Source organism: Astatotilapia calliptera, chromosome 1 (genome assembly GCF_964374335.1).
Source record: "Astatotilapia calliptera chromosome 1, fAstCal68.1, whole genome shotgun sequence".
Classification (NCBI taxonomy): domain Eukaryota; kingdom Metazoa; phylum Chordata; class Actinopteri; order Cichliformes; family Cichlidae; genus Astatotilapia; species Astatotilapia calliptera.
The window spans coordinates 13980877-13998456 of NC_137422.1; the positions used below are offsets into that span (position 1 = coordinate 13980877).

At 41.0% G+C, this 17580-nt stretch overlaps 1 protein-coding gene and 1 long non-coding RNA gene across 4 annotated transcripts; one reads left to right on the forward strand and one right to left on the reverse strand.

Annotated features, from left to right (window-relative positions):
- The first annotated feature begins 4032 nt into the window (after positions 1-4032).
- Positions 4033-17547, forward strand: scg3 (secretogranin III). 3 transcript variants are annotated; one of them, XM_026163712.2, is made up of 12 exons: positions 4033-4463; positions 5445-5497; positions 5634-5676; positions 5875-6072; positions 7205-7347; positions 7717-7866; positions 7948-8161; positions 8581-8697; positions 11722-11805; positions 12371-12481; positions 14430-14519; positions 16651-17547. In XM_026163712.2, the coding sequence occupies exons 1-12, from the start codon at positions 4358-4360 to the stop codon at positions 16767-16769; spliced, it is 1428 nt and encodes a 475-aa protein (XP_026019497.1). In that variant the 5' UTR covers positions 4033-4357; the 3' UTR covers positions 16770-17547. The 3 variants fall into 3 exon arrangements, with proteins under 3 accessions (XP_026019497.1, XP_080143680.1, XP_026019500.1); XM_026163715.2 differs by having other exon boundaries at positions 4036-4463; positions 5875-6060; XM_080287554.1 differs by lacking the exon at positions 14430-14519.
- Positions 14019-14485, reverse strand: LOC145419572 (uncharacterized). Its single transcript, XR_013900868.1, has 2 exons — positions 14339-14485; positions 14019-14218 (listed from the first exon to the last, which is right to left on the reverse strand). It is a non-coding gene; the product is annotated as an uncharacterized LOC145419572 (long non-coding RNA).
- Positions 17548-17580: the final 33 nt, after the last annotated feature.

The window sequence follows — 17580 nt, forward strand, 5'->3', positions numbered from 1 at the left end:
TGAAAAGCTCATTTCAGGTTCATATGTTTCATAGCTCTGTTTAGCATGAATGGCAAAAAATAACATGAGTTGTGTTTCATTCAACAAACACACAATGGCAGCATATTCACTATACATCACTGAAGTAATGCAGTAAAAAGCTTTTGTATATACTTTTTATAATCATATGCGTTGTTCAAAACCTGAATCAGAATAAATGGTAAATGTCCTGTATTTAAGTCCATAGGGACTTTTTACTTAGTCCCTATGGACCCCAAAGCGCTTTACACTACATTCAGTCATCCACCCATTCACACACACATTCACACACTGGTGATGGCAGCTACATTGTAGCCACAGCTGCCCTGGGGCGCACTGAAAGAGGATGCTTACAGCTGCTCCAAGAACATAAGATAGCAGAGAGTAATAAGATGTTCAACTATACTTGCATTGAGTCATCTTTACCAGTTGTACTACAATTGTACATTTGGAGCTGAGTCAAGTACAGTTTCATTTTTTCCTTCTCTTCTTGGAATAATACGTCAGAAATATGGACGTAGATATTTTTCCTACTAAATATTTTCCATAAATGGTTGAAAATATTTTGCATCACAAAATAAAATTTCTAATAAAAGTATTCAATCACTTTCTGTTTTGTCACAAAATCCCAATCAGTTTTTTTCCCACATACAATTCACTTGTGCTTGTTGTATTTAAGCTTCTCCAACACAATTTGCATATTTTCACAGGTTTCTTTTAATTGGACAGAATGACCAGCTGGCACAGACTGACACTGTAATTTAAGGCTGGCTTTTGACCTGTCAGCCTCCACTCATCTGCATCATGCTCACAACTCACCGACCACAAAAGAACCTCAGCTATAGACAGAGACATCGTCCATTTCAAATAATGGAATTAGATCTTTCTAACGATGCCTCTAAAAACAAACTTCAAAGTCTTCATTACTAGATCGATGGAGACAAAAGATCTTCAGATCTTCGGGTCTCAGAGCTGATGGCAAGTTAGTAGAATTGGCAGTCATCAATGTGATTCTGGTGTCTCACTACCAAAATAAGCAGAGTATACCTTCTTTTTTTTTTTTTAATAAAATCTGTCACTGTCCCTGTTTTTTGTGAAGCATCCACAAATACAGCAGAAAACATCTGGATCATGTGTACAATTGTCTTTTGTTCAAAAACGTGCAAAATGAATAGTATTTCTGAATCAGTAACGAGTGCTGGGTTTCAGAATAGTTATGGGTTATGGGATTAAGGACGGTGGGTGTAATTAGAGCTACCACACACAAGGTGTCACTAGTGTACTACTTTTTTTGTCCATGCCAATTAACAGATAAAAAGAGAAAAGGTTTGTTGGGGTAAATCAAATACGGGGGATTGTAGAAAAAATTCACAAAGAAATAGCTGTTGTTACTTTCTTTTGCAGTTATGAGCAACATAAAGTGATTGTTGTACATCCTCAATCTCTTCTTTTCATTGCTTAGATGATTAAATCATATCATATTGACTGGGGGGGGGTCTGTTAGAGTGTAGCATACTGTATAATCTGGTGTTGGCAGCGCTCCTGTTCAGAGACTGCTGAGGCAGCCAGAGGACAGGAAGTGCAGTCGTCCCACAGCAGGTGGCAAACATCCTATTTTGTACCGCAATGAGCACCGTGATGTAGCAGGGTCAGTGCTACAGCTTTAAAGCATCTGCGCTGTGATGAATAAAAGTGATAAGGAAAACTAATAAGATGCCCTCAAATAGAAGACAGAGAACTAGAACTCACATTAAACTGCGATACAGTATAACAGCTGTGCTGCACAGGTTAACGGAGCACATCTTTGTTAGTCTCTGTAACTCTGTTTTTTCACCCAGCCCATACAATTCTATTCAGAAGTCTTGAGACACTCCTCAGTTTTTCATTATTTGCTTTTGTCAAGTGGTTAATATAGCAATAGTTCTGTGGGCTTTCTAAAGGTCGTTCAAAGTTCTTCTTTGGACATTGGTTGCTTTGTTACTCATTTTCAGTCTGGTCCTTGTACCTGATCATTTTTAGTTTGGTTCCTTGGACTATTGGCTGAAAACTTGGCATTTCTCAATATAGTGTGCAGTGTGTCCTTGAACATTTTCAGTAAATTGGACAAGTGGAGGACAGAAGAGGAAGCAGCACACCGACATTTACAGTAAACAGTACCTGAAAGTCATGTCTTTAAGAGGAAAAGAAAGACCTGAAAAATACCCGAGAGATGCTTCATTTGATTTATCTACTATTTGCTGAAGCCTTGTCACAAATGATCTCTGTGGAAGGACAACAGGGAACAGATTCTTTTTTAACAATGATCCCAAACAAAGTGTCAATGCAGTAAAAGCATATCTTGATAAAAACACACAGTCACGAATTGGCCTCCCCAGAGCTCAGACCTCAACATACAGTGTGGGATCATCCTGACAGATAACAGAACAAAAGGTACACACATCCAAAGAAGAGCTTTGAATGTCCTTCAAGTAGCCTGGAGAACAATTCCTGAAGACTGCTTGAAGACATGGCAAATAAACTTGTCTAAGAGAGTTCACAGTGTGTTGAAGAAAAAAGGTGGTCAAATGCTGACTTTTAAGCTTTTTTGAAGACTTGTACAAACTCTCAAATGCTGTAGTTCAATGTATGATTACATGTTTTAATAAACTATGACACATATTACCTATTTTCCAAGAAAATTATAAAAACATATGTCTTTGCACAGTACAGTGCATACTGTTTACTGTTAAAAATTATTCCTCTCAGTTTAAGCCTAAGAAAATTAAATATTTTATGAACACAAACTAGATATTATGTTTACCTTTTGATAATGTTGGCAATAAATGAACACCTGCTTTTCCCAACAAACCAGTATGTGAGAGGGAAAAAAAGAATATTGACCTATACCACATCATGTTGTATTTTTTTATATATAATTCAACGAAAAGCAAACAATTTTAACAAGAGACAAACACATAAACCAGTAGCACCAAGTATTAACAAGGAAGAGATCTCATAGGTTCCCTCCTAATGTCCTGTGAGGGGAGAAAGGCAGCTGTTTGCCAACCTAAAGAATAATATTGAAGCTTGTCAAACCAACAAACATGAATGATGTGACATGAAGAAGAATTGTCCAATTATTGACCGGGATGCACTTTAAGCTAAAGCCGGAGGATTAGCAGTGACAGGCCACATCATCCAGCTCATATGCTCCTAATGACTGTCTGGTTGCATCCACAGCCCGCTGCTTTCACACTGTGACATGTGAAATATGAGTGCGCTGCAGACCGACAGCTTTCAGGATGGCATCTGATTTTTGGATGAACCATTTGAACTATTAAGTGCAAAACGAATGAAGTTTATCTCCTGCACTCGTTTTTTTTCGCAAGAACTTTAGAATCCAAGTATTTCATTTTGTTATACCACTTCAAACCACCTGCTGGTTCCTTCATGAAACAAGCCTAAATCTAATTAGCGGCCAAAGGACAGCGGTCATAAAACGAGCCTGATGTGCGTGTGCACCCTTTGTTTATGTGCTCAAATGCTGTTTTAATAGCGGTTGCTATTGACAAGAAGATCTACAACCATGACGCAGGTTGTGGATGACGCACGGAGTGGGCGGGGTCACCCCCCACTGCTCATGTGCTGCAAAAAAATCATACTCAGCTTTACGGCTTTGCTTCGTCTTCTCTTCAGTTTTATGTGTTATCAATTAATTATCTGATCCTACATAAATATTCTTTACTTTCAGCGCAGTCTCGCGTGTTTTAGATGATTTTTTCCCCACTAAAAGTGGTTGATGATCATAAACGCATCAAATATCCACACAGCAGAATCTTAACCTGTTCTCACGTTTTGCAGCAGTGTGTGTGAAACTATCGCCCTTGCTTCCACGCATTATTAATGGAGAACTTATAAGATATGTAGGTGGACTTCACGTGCACATCAACACTTTTTACAGTGTTTAACTCCTCTTCCTCCCTCCCTCTCTCTCCCCCTCCTCCTCCTAAGTAAAGGCAGAAGGGGGCAGGTCTTGTTGTAGTGGGCTCTTTTACTGCCGTAGCAGGTGATGCTGTAGCTCACACGGGGCTTGGAGAGCCTCCCTGCTTATCTGGTTATAATTACAGAGACCGTGACCTGTTTTCAGCACCGCGGCTCGTCAACAGCTCCAGTGGAGAGACTTGACCAGCCCCAACCCCGCCCGGTACGTCAGGCAGAAGCGGGTTCCTCAGGGCGGCAGTTTCAGCACCATCGGCCGGCCGAAGCGCAGCGGAGCTGTCCACACATTCAGCACTTTTGTTGGGGAGGAGGAAACCGGACAGCAGGGACACCGAGGAGAAATAGACAAGTTATTATCACCATGGCGTCAAAACACGTTGGCCTTTTCGTCCTTTTCCAGCTTCTTGCCCTGAATGTAGTGAGCCAGACATCTGCCTTCCCCACACCTACACCAGCCTCAGCGGACGGTGAGTTGAAACCAATCGTGGAATTCTCTTCTCAGTCTGCGGGCTGGTGGAGCAGTGATTGCTTAGGGGATTTTATAAAATGCCACAAAGTAGTCCACAATGGAAGTCTTTATTTAAGCACATGGTTGTTGAAATGTTAAAAAAAAAAAATCCAAAAAAAATCCTACTGAGTTGATATTTCTGTGGGTTTTATACGTTTTAGAGCTCCAGGTTAAATTTAGTTTTAAATCTGTTGATTCATAAATCATAACAGCACAATAATGAGTATATAAATAAATAAAAAGCGGACTCCCTAAAGTTAAGGTCCAGCTCGGCAGTGCCTGACCGGTGGTGTTTCTAAAGGCGCCTGGCTCGAGGCCGCTTGTGGTCTATTTTCGCTGCATTTTAATCTTTTGTTTGATAATCCGATTAAGCTGTGCTTGTGCGGTGGCGAGTTAGGAGAGCAGGGACGCATGAAGGCTACGCATTTATTCAATAAAGTTAGTTTTTTTTAAATGAGACATGTTTAACTATCTTACTGGTTGTACAGTTGTTAGTTATCTATTGGTTTGTATTTTATTTTTTTATTTTTTTCGTGTTGACCCCTGCACTGGGTGACTTTTCACTGTTCTGGGGAGACCTTTAAAAGGTCAAGAAGCCTTTTGTAACACAGTGACCTGTCCTTTGTTTTTCACCTTTTTTTTTCTCTTGTTACAGTTTTTTGGCTCTGAGATTAGCCTCATCGACAGCCAGGCTGCTTATTTGTAATATAGGACAAAGGGAGTATAACAAAATCTATGTGGGATTATAATTTAAGAATAGGATGAGCATCACTATAATATTAAATATATCTATTTTCTATACTGTTCATTTGAGCCTCCTGTACAAGTATTTCACAGCATTGATTTTATATTTACATTTCAAATCTGGCTCTGTTTGTCAGTAATAAAGTCTGGACAATCCAGCTGTTTAGTAACTGCATGCATTTTTTTCCTGGCACAGATAAAACTGTGTACAATAGACAGCTGACAGAAGAAAGACCTCTGCAAGAGCAGGTAAGCTCCTTTCTCCTCCAATATCCGGACAAATGAGCTTTATGGCCACTTGGCAAATAACCGGGGTATTAACCCGGCAAACATTATTAATCAGAGCTTATATCCTGAGTGGAAATTATTTTTTGAATTTCCTCAGATCGCAGAGGCGGACAGCGTGAAGGCTGCAGTACAGTCAGCTGGTAAGGGGAAACCTTATTGCCAATCAATTAATGACTTTATTTCCGCCTGCCGAGTGGAATCATGTTGCAGCACTTCCAGTAAAACAGAATTCATCCGTACTGAGAAGAAAAACTGCTGCAGCCACAGTAATGTAAGATGAGTTCATCTTTAGCGCTCACTTTTCTTTACCCCCCTTTTTTGTTTCCTCTGCCCGACAGAGTCAGAGCAGAACCACGATGACTTCACCATGCTCAAGTCGCTGGCTGAAGGCCCGAAATCAAAGGAGACCACCGAGGTGCCTGCCAAGAAGAAGGACGATCAGTACATTCCTGACGAGTCAGATTCCACCAAGAGCCGACGTCTCGCTGAGGACTATGACTCCACCAAGAACGGGATGGACTACGGCAAGTACCAGGGTACACGCTGTCATGATTTCATGCACTGTAACTTTGGCCCCTTTGCTACAGGCAGGCTTCACGCTGCGTGCTTCTGTCCTTTCGCTGGCAGGACACCGGGCAGGCGTTTTAAGGAAGAGCAGGCAGGATAAACACATGAGTGTGTGATGGGGATGAGCAGAGACAAGAGTCAGAGAGAGAACATGTGAATGCATGATTATCCTCTCTCTGACTGCGTTTGTGAACGCTGATGTTCAGCTACAGTGCTGGCTTCTTCTTTAATCTCTTCACAGGAAGCTGTGTGAACACATAGCCTGGCATGGTTGAATATTAGTGCAGTATCTCATCTCTGTCCCATGTAAATAATGCCTGTCACTGCTCTGGCTTTGACTTAAGACGTGATGTAAAATGCATTCATCCCCAGTTGCTGTCATTGCTCTTTTAATATTTGTAAATTTAGCCAAAACACATTTCTCAACATTTATATTTGGGTTTGTTTTTTGTTTTTTTTTGGTCTCACTGGACTTTATCAGATGTGCACACGTTTGGCTGCATGTAATTTTATCATCAGCATATGAGCTGTCTCTGAGGTGAGGTGACTCTGACACAAACCACTGAGCGCCGTCCTTTATTGATTTGTGCATAAAGTCCAACAATGACAAGTGGCTATATTTGGCAAGTGTGGTCTAGATTTCATTTCTCATTTTGCAGCGTGAAGCAAAAATAGGTTCCTGGTGTTTGAAGGCTAAATGCATCAGCGATGATTCAGTCAGGCCAGTGCAGGCACAAGCATCCTGTCGATGCTTATTTTTATTGTCTTTGGACTTTGAGAAGCAGCAGAGGATGTTATGTAAGAGAACAAGCTGTAAAAATTGCACATTTCGTGCTCAGTAATAGAGGCAGAGATATGGTGAATGTGAGGAGAGGGAAAACAACTTTTTACTAGCAAATCTAATAAAAGAGAGACTTGTTTCCGGGTCCAGGTTTGACATTTTATTGTGAAAATGAAAAAAGAAAAACAGAAAAGTTGAATCAAAGTAAAGAAGTGAAGAAAGAAAAGGATCTTTAGTCGATGTAGTGCACACATTAAAGCAGCTAAAAAAGTGTCTCGAGAAAGCTACCAAACGATAACACGAGTGTCCTCTCCTTTCAGACGACCCAGAAAGCTTCCGCCAAATCGACGGCACCCCGCTGACGGCTGATGCCATTGTTCAGAAGATTGCGAATAAGATCTACGAGGAAGACGACAGGGGAGTGTTCGACAGGATCGTCTCCAAACTGCTCAAACTGGGGCTGGTAAGTTGTAAGCTTCCATCATTCAGTTCAGCACAGCACGCCGCATGGCATTTTCTCAGCGGGAGCCCTCTCTCTCTCTCCCTCTCTGTGCGCTCGCTGCTTCCTCATGGGTTAAGATTTAGAGACGTGTGAATTGTTCTGTGTTTGCACCATTTTGGCTGTGAATTGCTTTTTTTTTTGTTTGTTTGTTTGCTTTTTGCCAGTCAATAAAAACTTTTTCAGTCCTCCCTGAGACGGAGAGCTCAGTGATAGTGATCAATACGTGATATATGGAGTTTTATCACCAGTCCACCAGTATCCATCTTACAGTCCATTTCTTACCGCACACAATCATTCTCAGCCTGCCTCTTTCACTTTGCTGTCTTATAGATCACTGAAAATCAGGCAGATACTCTGGAGTACAAGGTGGCAGAGGCTCTCCAGGATCTCATCACCAAAAACGCCAAAAACAACGAGATTGAGGACGTTGACCAAGAAGCTAGAGGTGCTCAGGATGATGAGGATTCTGACACAAATGCGGTAAAACCTCCAAAAAAATGGTGAATGTAATGATAATAAGAATAAGGATGACAACAATAACAAAAAACAACACCCTTTCAGGACACATGGGAGCCACCCAGGAGGCGCTACGAGGAGGATGAGGATGAGGAGGATGATGAGATTGAAGACGAGGTGGACAGAGATGCGGAAGAAGATGGGGACAACGTCTGGGACAGGGATGCTGATGACGGCAATGAGGTGAGCCCTGAAGATGGGCTCCAGGACCTGCAGTACTTCCCAAACTTCTACCGTCTGCTTAAAAGTCTCAACTCAGGTACAAAAACAAATATGTCCACAAAGTCTCTGTGATGCGTCAGACCACACCCAAAAATATCTTTGTTACACTCAATTCCACCCCAAGATAGCAGTTCTTCAGATCGAGAACAGGGTTAGATTGTTAATCTTGGTGATGTTGTTTTAAGAGATCGAGGTGCAGCTTGTTTTGTTCACCATTTTTCCCTTTACAGATCTAGGAAGTGCAGATCAAATACACACACACACACACACACACACACACACACACACACACACACACACACACACACACACACACACACACACAAAACTAATTATTTATAATCCAATCATTATAACCCCTAGAGTCAAACACCATGTGGTCACATAAAGGCCACGGTAGGCAGTTACCATTATTAGACACCGGTTTGCGATTTGTCTTCTGCTCTGCTGTTGCAGAACAAGACACCCAGGAAAGAGAGACGCTGATCACGATCATGAAGACTCTGATTGACTTTGTCAAAATGATGGTGAAGTACGGCACCATCACGCCAGAGGAGGGAGTGTCCTATCTGGGTAAGACATAACGTAATGCTAATGTTGTGTAACGGTTGGAGATTCTCAGCGATTTAATGGGAGGCAAAGGATTGTATAATAGATGGCAGAAGTCCTTGAAGATCCTGCTCTATTTGTGGTAAATAATATTATGTACATGCAGGACATCGTCATAATTCAGTAATGTTGATCTTGACAGATCATTTTTCATCTTGGTAATGGTAATGACAAAGTAGCACAAAGTCAATTTATTGGCTTTTTCCAGCTGCAATTCAAGGTCTTAATGTGGTTGGCATGTTGAGTGCTATAAAAAGTCCCACGGGGCTTCTAATGTGAGCTTGGACAACATCATTATTTGATCAGATCAGCAGCGCAGCACAGACACAGTGATGTTTTACTTTTTCTTCTTTCTTCTCTGTTTTCCTTCTGTTGGATTCAATCAGAGCTCTAATGCAGTTTTAACATTTGTCACGCTGATTGCAAGCTCATGTTTGCATCTCTGCAGTGGCACCTCTGGATCACAGCTATCAGGTCGACTTTTAAAAACAATTCATTGACTTAAGCTTTGTTTAAAGAGCCATATGGTTTCCATTTCTATTCCTTTTTTTTAATCATTTTTCCCAGTTTTTACTGAAAAGAGTTTCACTAAAGAGTTACTGCGTTATTTTATCAGCACACAAACAAACAGCAGAAACAAACTGTGCATTTGGCATTAACAGGTCATGGAAACTAACATGTTTTACCTAATAACTGTTGATCTGTTTGCCTTAAAATCATAATACAATTTTTTGTGTCTGTTAAAACTGTTGGATAAGAGTTGATTTCTAATTTTGACCATAATTTTGATGAAGATCTTCAAAAGCTATTGAGTGGATTTTAGTTTTTTGAAGCCTTTTTTTGTTGCAGTCACTTGAAATCATCGATAAAGCTGCCAAATCTAGATTACTGACCACCAATGTTTGAACTTGTTTTGCTTACATGTGTAGCTAACATGCGGATAAAAGCTGTAGGTTTCCACCCATCCGTTGCATTAACCAGCTGGATGTACATGCGCACATTTCTCTGTCTCCGAGTTACCTGAGCTTTCCCCCTGTGCTCTGTTTGCGTTCAGTCAAGCTAATGTTCGCTATCAGCTGACGCAGTGGAGCGTAAAGCCTGCAGAGACAGATTAGTGTCAAGGGCACCCTGTAAAATCAGACTGCTTGCTTTCTTTTTTTTAATGGACGTCCATCACATCACTGGCCAGTGGAAAAGTCAGGCACGTTTAAGGGACAGCTGTCATCTCTGTTTGACATTCAGTCATAGAAAGAGACAACGGAAATAAAATCTTCTTTCATGCATACTTAGGACCGAGTTCGACTTTAACATCAGGTTCTATTCTTCAAGCTTCTAGAATTCTAACATATGTCTTTTTGTTGCTTGTTCTCTCAAAGCTTAAAGATATTTAAAACACAGTCCTTAGATCCTTAGGTCTGGGAGGGCTAACCTGCCGTATGTCGGTTATAAAAAGATGAATCAATTCTCCTTTGAGTGACCCCTGACAGCAGCTGGCCAGTGTTGTTTCTTACACAGAGGAAATGACCACTGCTGATGTCACTTACAAAAGCAAACAGCCATATACCACGAGAGCGGATGTGAGTTTCCTAGGCAACCCCTCTGGCTTTATAGCATAGGTTGCAATAAGATAATGGAAAAACAATACGTAAATGCCCCCCTCCCCCCCATGCCCATCTGCCTGTGGCGCTCCAGTGAGTCACACAGGTACACGAGTGAATACACACATCTGTCAATCTGCCAGCGGATGATGCAGGACTTGAGCTAGAAAGTAAGACGTGGGGGAGAGAGTGGGCGAGTAAGAAATGTTGTGTGCGTGTGCGTGCGAGCACAGAGGAGAGAGTAAAATAATGGGCTTCCACTGTGGCACAGGTGGGAGGAGGTGGAGTGAATACACAGAAAGTGCAGAGCAGAGTGAGATGGTTGAATAATAAAAAAGAAAAATGGAGGAAGGAGGCCGGAGCGAGCAAAGATGAAAGAGGAAATTGCAAAGCTCTACGATGTTCGGTGACAGCAAACAAACTGAACCTTTCTGTTTGTCTTACATCTTTATCGTCCTTCTGTCCTAATATCCACCATCAAAAACTCTTTTGCTCCTCCGCTCTCATATGTGGTCATATTTTATTCACCAAACTCTACCAATCCATAATTTTATTTTATTTTATTCCAGTATATATGACCTCTTTCAGACAGTGAGGTGCACTTTGGGAGTTTGAGTAAACATTTATTAACCAGAATAATACAACTCTGTGGGGAACTTAATTACGCTATGAGGGAACCATATCTGCAGACTTGTAATTATATCAGCTGTGTCTTCATAGAAAATAATCTTCACAGAATACATAAAAAAACACTTAAGAGTCCTTCTACCTGCTCATAAATGCACTGTAGGGATTAAATGCGTAAATAAATCTTTTAAATGCTAAATGAGGGGACTGTGAGGTACATCTGAGAACATCTGCTTCCTTTATTTTTGAACATGAGGTTCACCCCTTTGTTAATCCAGATAGGACTGGATGTCTCATTAAGCTGCATTACCTGGTTGTCTCATTCCATGTTTTCTAACACCTAAGTGAGACCATCATGACCATATATGCATACCTGGTCTATCCCCCCCAAATAAATGCAGCCTTTTTTTTTAGTCTTTGTGAGTGATTAAAAGAGAGAATAAATAGATTTAGCTCACTGTTAACTGCTTTGTACATAAATGATTTCTGTGAGGGCTCTTCTCATACTGCATGCATAAATAAATCTGTGGAAATAATAGTGGAAAGCACAAGATTATGTTTATCCCTTTGTTGTACTCCTGAGACTTCTTTTCAGTAATTAGATGACACTCGATTTAAATGATAATCAGGCTCTGAGTCACACAGGAACAGTGCGGGTCACTCAAGCACTTAAGAGGCTTTCATTCACTGTGGAGCAGCAGCGTGACGCTGATGAAATCTAATATGAAATCTAAATTGTTTGTTGTGTTTCATACACCTGCAGAGAACCTGGACGCTATGATAGCCATGCAGACCAAGAACAAGCGGGGCAAACCTCTCCTGCCACCTGAGTTTACTGGACCAAACGGTAAACAGCTGCACAGACTATCCTCCAGACATGCCAGACATTAATGAAACTATCATTAACATATATTATTAACACATTAATAGTTTCAGTTCAGTTATTTTACTTTTTTTCCATCAGGAATGCCCTTCTGCTTAAGCTAACCGGCTAAAGGCAGGAATGCACTTCTGGCCATTAGCCAGTTAGCTTAGCTTAACACTAAAAACTGTCTACACTAGAAGATTAAATCCACCTAGCAACACCCCAAAGCTCACCAGTGAGAACACTGCATCATGCTTAACATTTTCTAAATGTGGACCTGAAAACAGTAATTTAGATGGTTACATGCTACTTCTTGTGTGCTATTGAGCAACGTCACTCATCTAGACATACAGCCTGCAGGACAATCCACCATTAAAATGTATTAATGTTTTACAATATCAAATCAGATTTTTTTAAAGACTAAACAAAGTATACAATGTAAGTAATTTAACTAAACAATGAAGTTGTTCACCTGTAGCTTTAAGCATCGCTGTCAGCAACAGACCAGGATTTTTTTAAGGATTCCTGTCCTGTTTCTTTGCTGTAGGGAAAAACCTGGATGAGGATGACAACACCAAAGCTGAAGCTGCCAAGATGCAGAAGGAATATGAGAACCTGAAAGATTCGACCAAGGAAGAGCAGCCATCAGCTGAGACCAGTCAGTCCACTACCTAATCATCTTTTTTTCTGTGATTTAAAAAGAAAAATCTAAAATAATTTGATGCTATCTAACAGTTTTGCCCTCGCAAAGCAATAAGCTACGCTCCTGTAATTCTTTTCTTGCATTATTTTTTTAGGGTTTGTTTAGTGCCAAACATCTCAAATAAATACATGAGTCACAAATATTGCAAATCCCACAAGATTAGCTCTTTGAAGCAAATCATCCTTTCCTACCTGACTATTAGGCTGACTACAATTTCAGACATTTTGTTTTTCAGCAGAGCTGCCACTGAAATATACAGCGCTGTGTATTCGAGTCCCTGAACTAGGCCAGTCCAATAGCACTCAAAGGAAAGCTTGTCACAGCTGCCATTATTCTGTGTCCCTGTCTGCTGTGCTGTACCCACTCATCAATCTAATCCACGCATGTACGCACACACAAACAGGAGTGCATAAAGAGGAAAAACAAATGAATCACAGAGCAGGATTACCACCATGACATTTCAGCAGGAAATGAAGGAAATATGAAGTGCTGCCTACTAAACTCTGGTTTATCTGCATGTTAAAAGGCTGAGTTGCATAATATGATATTTACGGAACAAATTGGGTTAAAATCCAAATTTGATGTGTGATTCATCAAATCATTGCAAGTTTGCTGAAATATATAACTGTAACTGAGCTTTCTGTGTCAGAAAGTGAAACTATACATGTCTTTGATTGCAAGCGGTGAATGTTACAGGGAATAAAACATGATCATTATCTCGATTCAAACCAACACTTGAGGCCTGCTTTCAACACTCGCTAAGGTCTGGGTTTTGACTCCAAGGGGAAAGATTACAACTGTCATTCAGTCCCGGGTTACGTGACTCTGGAATAGCCATTTATCAGGCCCAGCTCTGATAAGCTCTGAAAGAACACATCACACTTGGGTGGACATGCTAATTTCAGAACCCTTTTCCAGTGCAGTGCAGTAATGGATGTTGAAGTTTCTGCAGCTGTTTGTCACATTGACCCAAAGATCAACCAGTTGAGTTTAGAAAAGAAGGAAAAGTAACCACTGCATCATTGTCACTAGTGCGGCTTTATACTATTTCCAAAACTTGTTTTCCTGCTGGTTTGTTCATGATGAATGAGGAAAACAATGGTTGTGTCACACACACCTTTGATTTGTTTGCTTATCCTTCCTGTCTTTAGAATAGTAAAAACCATCACTTCAAAACAAATTAGCAATACTGGGGTTAGTAATCTAACCAAGCCCACACCTAAACCTGTGTGAAAAGGGGCTGACTTGTCTTATGATGACAGAGTATAGCAAATGATACTTAAAGGTCCAACAACCAGATTGTTCAGCTTTTTCATTCTGAGATTTCCTCTGGTCTTCCTGTCCTGATTTGTTTTCCTAACTTCTTTAGCGACTTTCTCCGATAACTAGATGAAAACACACTCACTGGTGTGGGACACGGTGCTGTAGATTTTGCGGGGAAGTGCATCTGAATAACCCAAGTTATACAGCGCAAGAGGAGGCGTTCAGGGTGTGTGTGGGCATGAAAGAGAAGAAGCTTTATTCAGTAAGAACCAGTAAACTGTCAAAAGGATTTTGATTTTGGGGGGGAAACAGGCACCATTTCTACCATTTTTTTAAAGTGGGCATCTGATTTCAACAGCAGTGCTTTATTGTGCTGCCAAGTTATTAAAGGAAAAATCTTGTGTTGTCAAATCTGTGTTTCCATGGCTTCTGAAAGAAAAAAGTAAAAATAAACAAAGTGCGCTTTTTGCTTTTGAAGAGTTTTGAGCTATAAATAATTGACATGCCAAAGACAGCACAGACTGATTCTTTGGTGAAAACAAAGCTTACCTGAGCTGAAATTTTTTGCATTTTATAATATCTCAACGAGCCGGTTCGTCGCCTGCCTTTCTCTTCATTTTCCCCTTTCCTCTAACTCCAGATCGGCCTGGCAAATCCGAGACTTATCTGGAGGCCATCAGGAAGAACATCGAGTGGCTGAAGAAACACAACAAAGAAGAGGGCAAAGATGGTGAGACGTGTCCTCACGTTCGACAATAGATGAGAAAAACTGGATACAGACCTCGTTCTCGTGTGTCTGCTTTTTGTGCAAAAGACACAAACATTTCCACGCTGAGTCCTGAACGGCTTTGCTGAGCACTACGAGCCAGAACTAGAAGCTGTCCTCTCCTTACTGAACAGCTGTAGATCACAGGTCTGAGGCGACGCGGCAAAGAAGAGGAAAAATTGAAGCCTCTTTTGTTCGCCTTGATTTGCATTTTCAAAGAGAGTGGGATACTAACATAGACGCTCCACTCCAGACCTCATGAATATGGATAACTGTAAATGAGTTGTCCTAATTGCTGTGATACAGCTGGCTTGTTCAGAGACAAAGGTCAGTTCATTTAGTCCCTCCTACCTGTTCCTCATCATTGATGGCATCTTTGAAGAAGAAATATATTTAATGATACTTACCCTGCTCCACAACACTAAAATATCAGGCATCAGCATCTGTCTCGGGATTTTTGTGTAATGTTTGTATATTTTCAAATGTATTTCTTTCCCGGAACAATCGGTTTCCATAAAGAAAGTCTGCAGATCTGTGGAAACTGTGGAAGTTTCACACACTACGGTGCACTCGTCTAACAATAGGAACCTGCTGTTGGGCTCTCCACAGAGTAAAATCGATGCCCAGTGGTGCTTAATTAAGCAGAGCAGAATGAAATGTTAATGAGTTCTCACTATTGAGGCCATCCACCCAATGGCGATCATCTCAGTAGGAAATCCCAGACAAAAACAGCGAAAAAAGAAAATAAGTAAACAGTTCCAGCTAAGTGAGATTTATATCTGTTGTGCTGGCAGGCTTGATCTAATCTGAGCTGATCAATAGTGAACCAGACAAACACAGGAATTAAAGAAAAGAAAAAACAAAGTGTGACCCAGATTCTCGTGTGGATCTTAAACACGGAAGGGAAAGAGAAGAAAAGCAAGAGACTGACAGTGAGCTTAAAGCACTGAATAGCAGAGCGGAGCAAAGCAGCAGGGAAGTTTTGTCTGGAGCTCATCTCTGACCTTGCTCTATATAGGACACCTCATTAGCATTCAAGTGCGTGGAGGAGTTGTCTGGGACAACAGAGGGCCTCCCTGCCTGCCTGTCAGTGATCTGGACAGGGGACAGACTGATACTGGTGTAAGAAAGGACAAGTTCAGGCTGAACACACAGAGGGTCAAAATGTGCCCGAGAATCACCCAATTTTCCCATACCGAGACACTCAGTAACTAAAACGACACACCGCCAGGCCCTATTTATCTAGCACAGCTTGTACCACTTTAAAACGCTCTCTAAAGTTCTCGTCTTCCTCGTCCTCTCTTCTTTCAGAGTGTTAGACAAAAAAACACCCTCATAGAAACAGAGAGTGTAAGATGGGCCATTTATTGTGCTCACTGCCAGAAGTACCCATTACAACAATCTCAGCAGACTCTGTGTGTGTTTACGCCTACGCACCACAGAGATTAGCCAGAAGAGCAGATGGACGTAGAGGCCGCATCCTGGTTTGGGCTCTTGGCTCCTCAGTGCCAAGATTGAGAGAAGTAGTGCTGTCTCTAATTACATCCTGCTAATCCTTCACGCACATCATGTCCGTCAAATCAACTGTATCTTCGAGCAGTTTAATAATTTGCTTCTGTTAGAAATGTTGTTAGGAAGATGCTCGGGAGTGACTGTGGGACTTGTTGGCTGTCCTCTAGCCTCCTGCAGCCACTTTACTCAGAGTCTGTTAGCACAGAGAGGGGTGCTGGTGTTGCGGCAGCTGTTTGCCTGCACTCATTTGTTACCATGATGGATAATACAGAGTTACGCTGTGTTCAACTCTAAATATAGCCACAGCCATATGGTGCCGTTTCAAATGACAATTAGTTGTCTAGAGCATGGTGGAAAACAATGTCACAAAGTCTTTTAGTTAGCAGTTATTTAACTGGCAAGTGTGTTTCGCTCTGAGATCTTTTGACCTCATTTCATTTCGTGCATTTCGGCCTAAGACAAAAATGACCTTAATCCTCCTTGAACCCTGTTTGGGTGTGCCATCTTAAAAAGACAGCACTTCTAGAATGTCTGATCTTTCCTTTAACCTCATGATCTTCTCCTGTTTTCCTCATCTTTCCAGATTATGACCTGTCCAAGCTGAAGGATTTCATGGACCAGCAGGTTGATTCATACATCGAGAAGGGCATCATCGCCAAAGACGAAGGAGACACCATCAAGAGGATCTACAGCAGTCTGTAACACTATTGTCCATCCTGTAACCAGCCCGGCCTAAAAAACACACACACACCAGGGCTCAATCTGATACGAATAATGCTCAAAAAAGCCCAGATTACAACTTATTATTACCGAAGGCATGGTAACGTATAAATGTTGTATTCAAACCTACCTGCTTAGGGGAACTCCCGGAGATTCCTATATGTATTACGAAATGGGAATTCATAATACTGTCAACACAATAAAAAATAAAAAAAATTAAATTATTCCTTCCAGCTACTGAACTGATTATATTTGCACGCCAAGATCAGAGTAATAATCACTAGAGCGAAGAGGAAAGTCACACTTGTCAGATTTTAGTGCTAGCTTTTACTCCAACATGACTCCAATGGGACATGAATGTTTTGGGTATAATGCCGTAGTTTTGTCATAACTGTTTTCCATACAATTTTACAGCAAAACATGCATATATCAAGTTATTCTCATTGTATTTAACCTGTGTTAGCCTACATTTATTTTTCCCCCTCCAGTATATGTGTAAGCTCCTAATGTACTCTCGCTTTTTACTTTACCAAAAATATATTTGTTGTGTATGTCAGTGCCCTATGTACGCCTGTTCTGTTGTAATCCCTCCAGAGCCCAATAGGGGGCGGTGTCTGACTCAATCAGTTCTCTCTGCATGTCTTTTGAGTTCAACATTTCTATCTCTGTAGAGGAAAAACAGATGAAGTATTTTTAAATGTAAATATTTGTGATTTTTTCCTAAAGTTGTAAAAGCAATTAAAACATTGCCTTTTCTTTACTCGACTGTGCTCGACTGTGATGAAGAAGCAGC

Excerpts from the sequence above, each read along its gene's own strand:
- scg3 (XM_026163712.2), top strand. The coding sequence starts at position 4,358 with ATGGCGTCAAAACACGTTGGCCTTTTCGTCCTTTTCCAGCTTCTTGCC. Across the intron at positions 5,498-5,633 it reads AAAGACCTCTGCAAGAGCAG|ATCGCAGAGGCGGACAGCGT; the intron begins GTAAGCTCCTTT and ends GAATTTCCTCAG. Across the intron at positions 14,520-16,650 it reads CAAAGAAGAGGGCAAAGATG|ATTATGACCTGTCCAAGCTG; the intron begins GTGAGACGTGTC and ends TCATCTTTCCAG.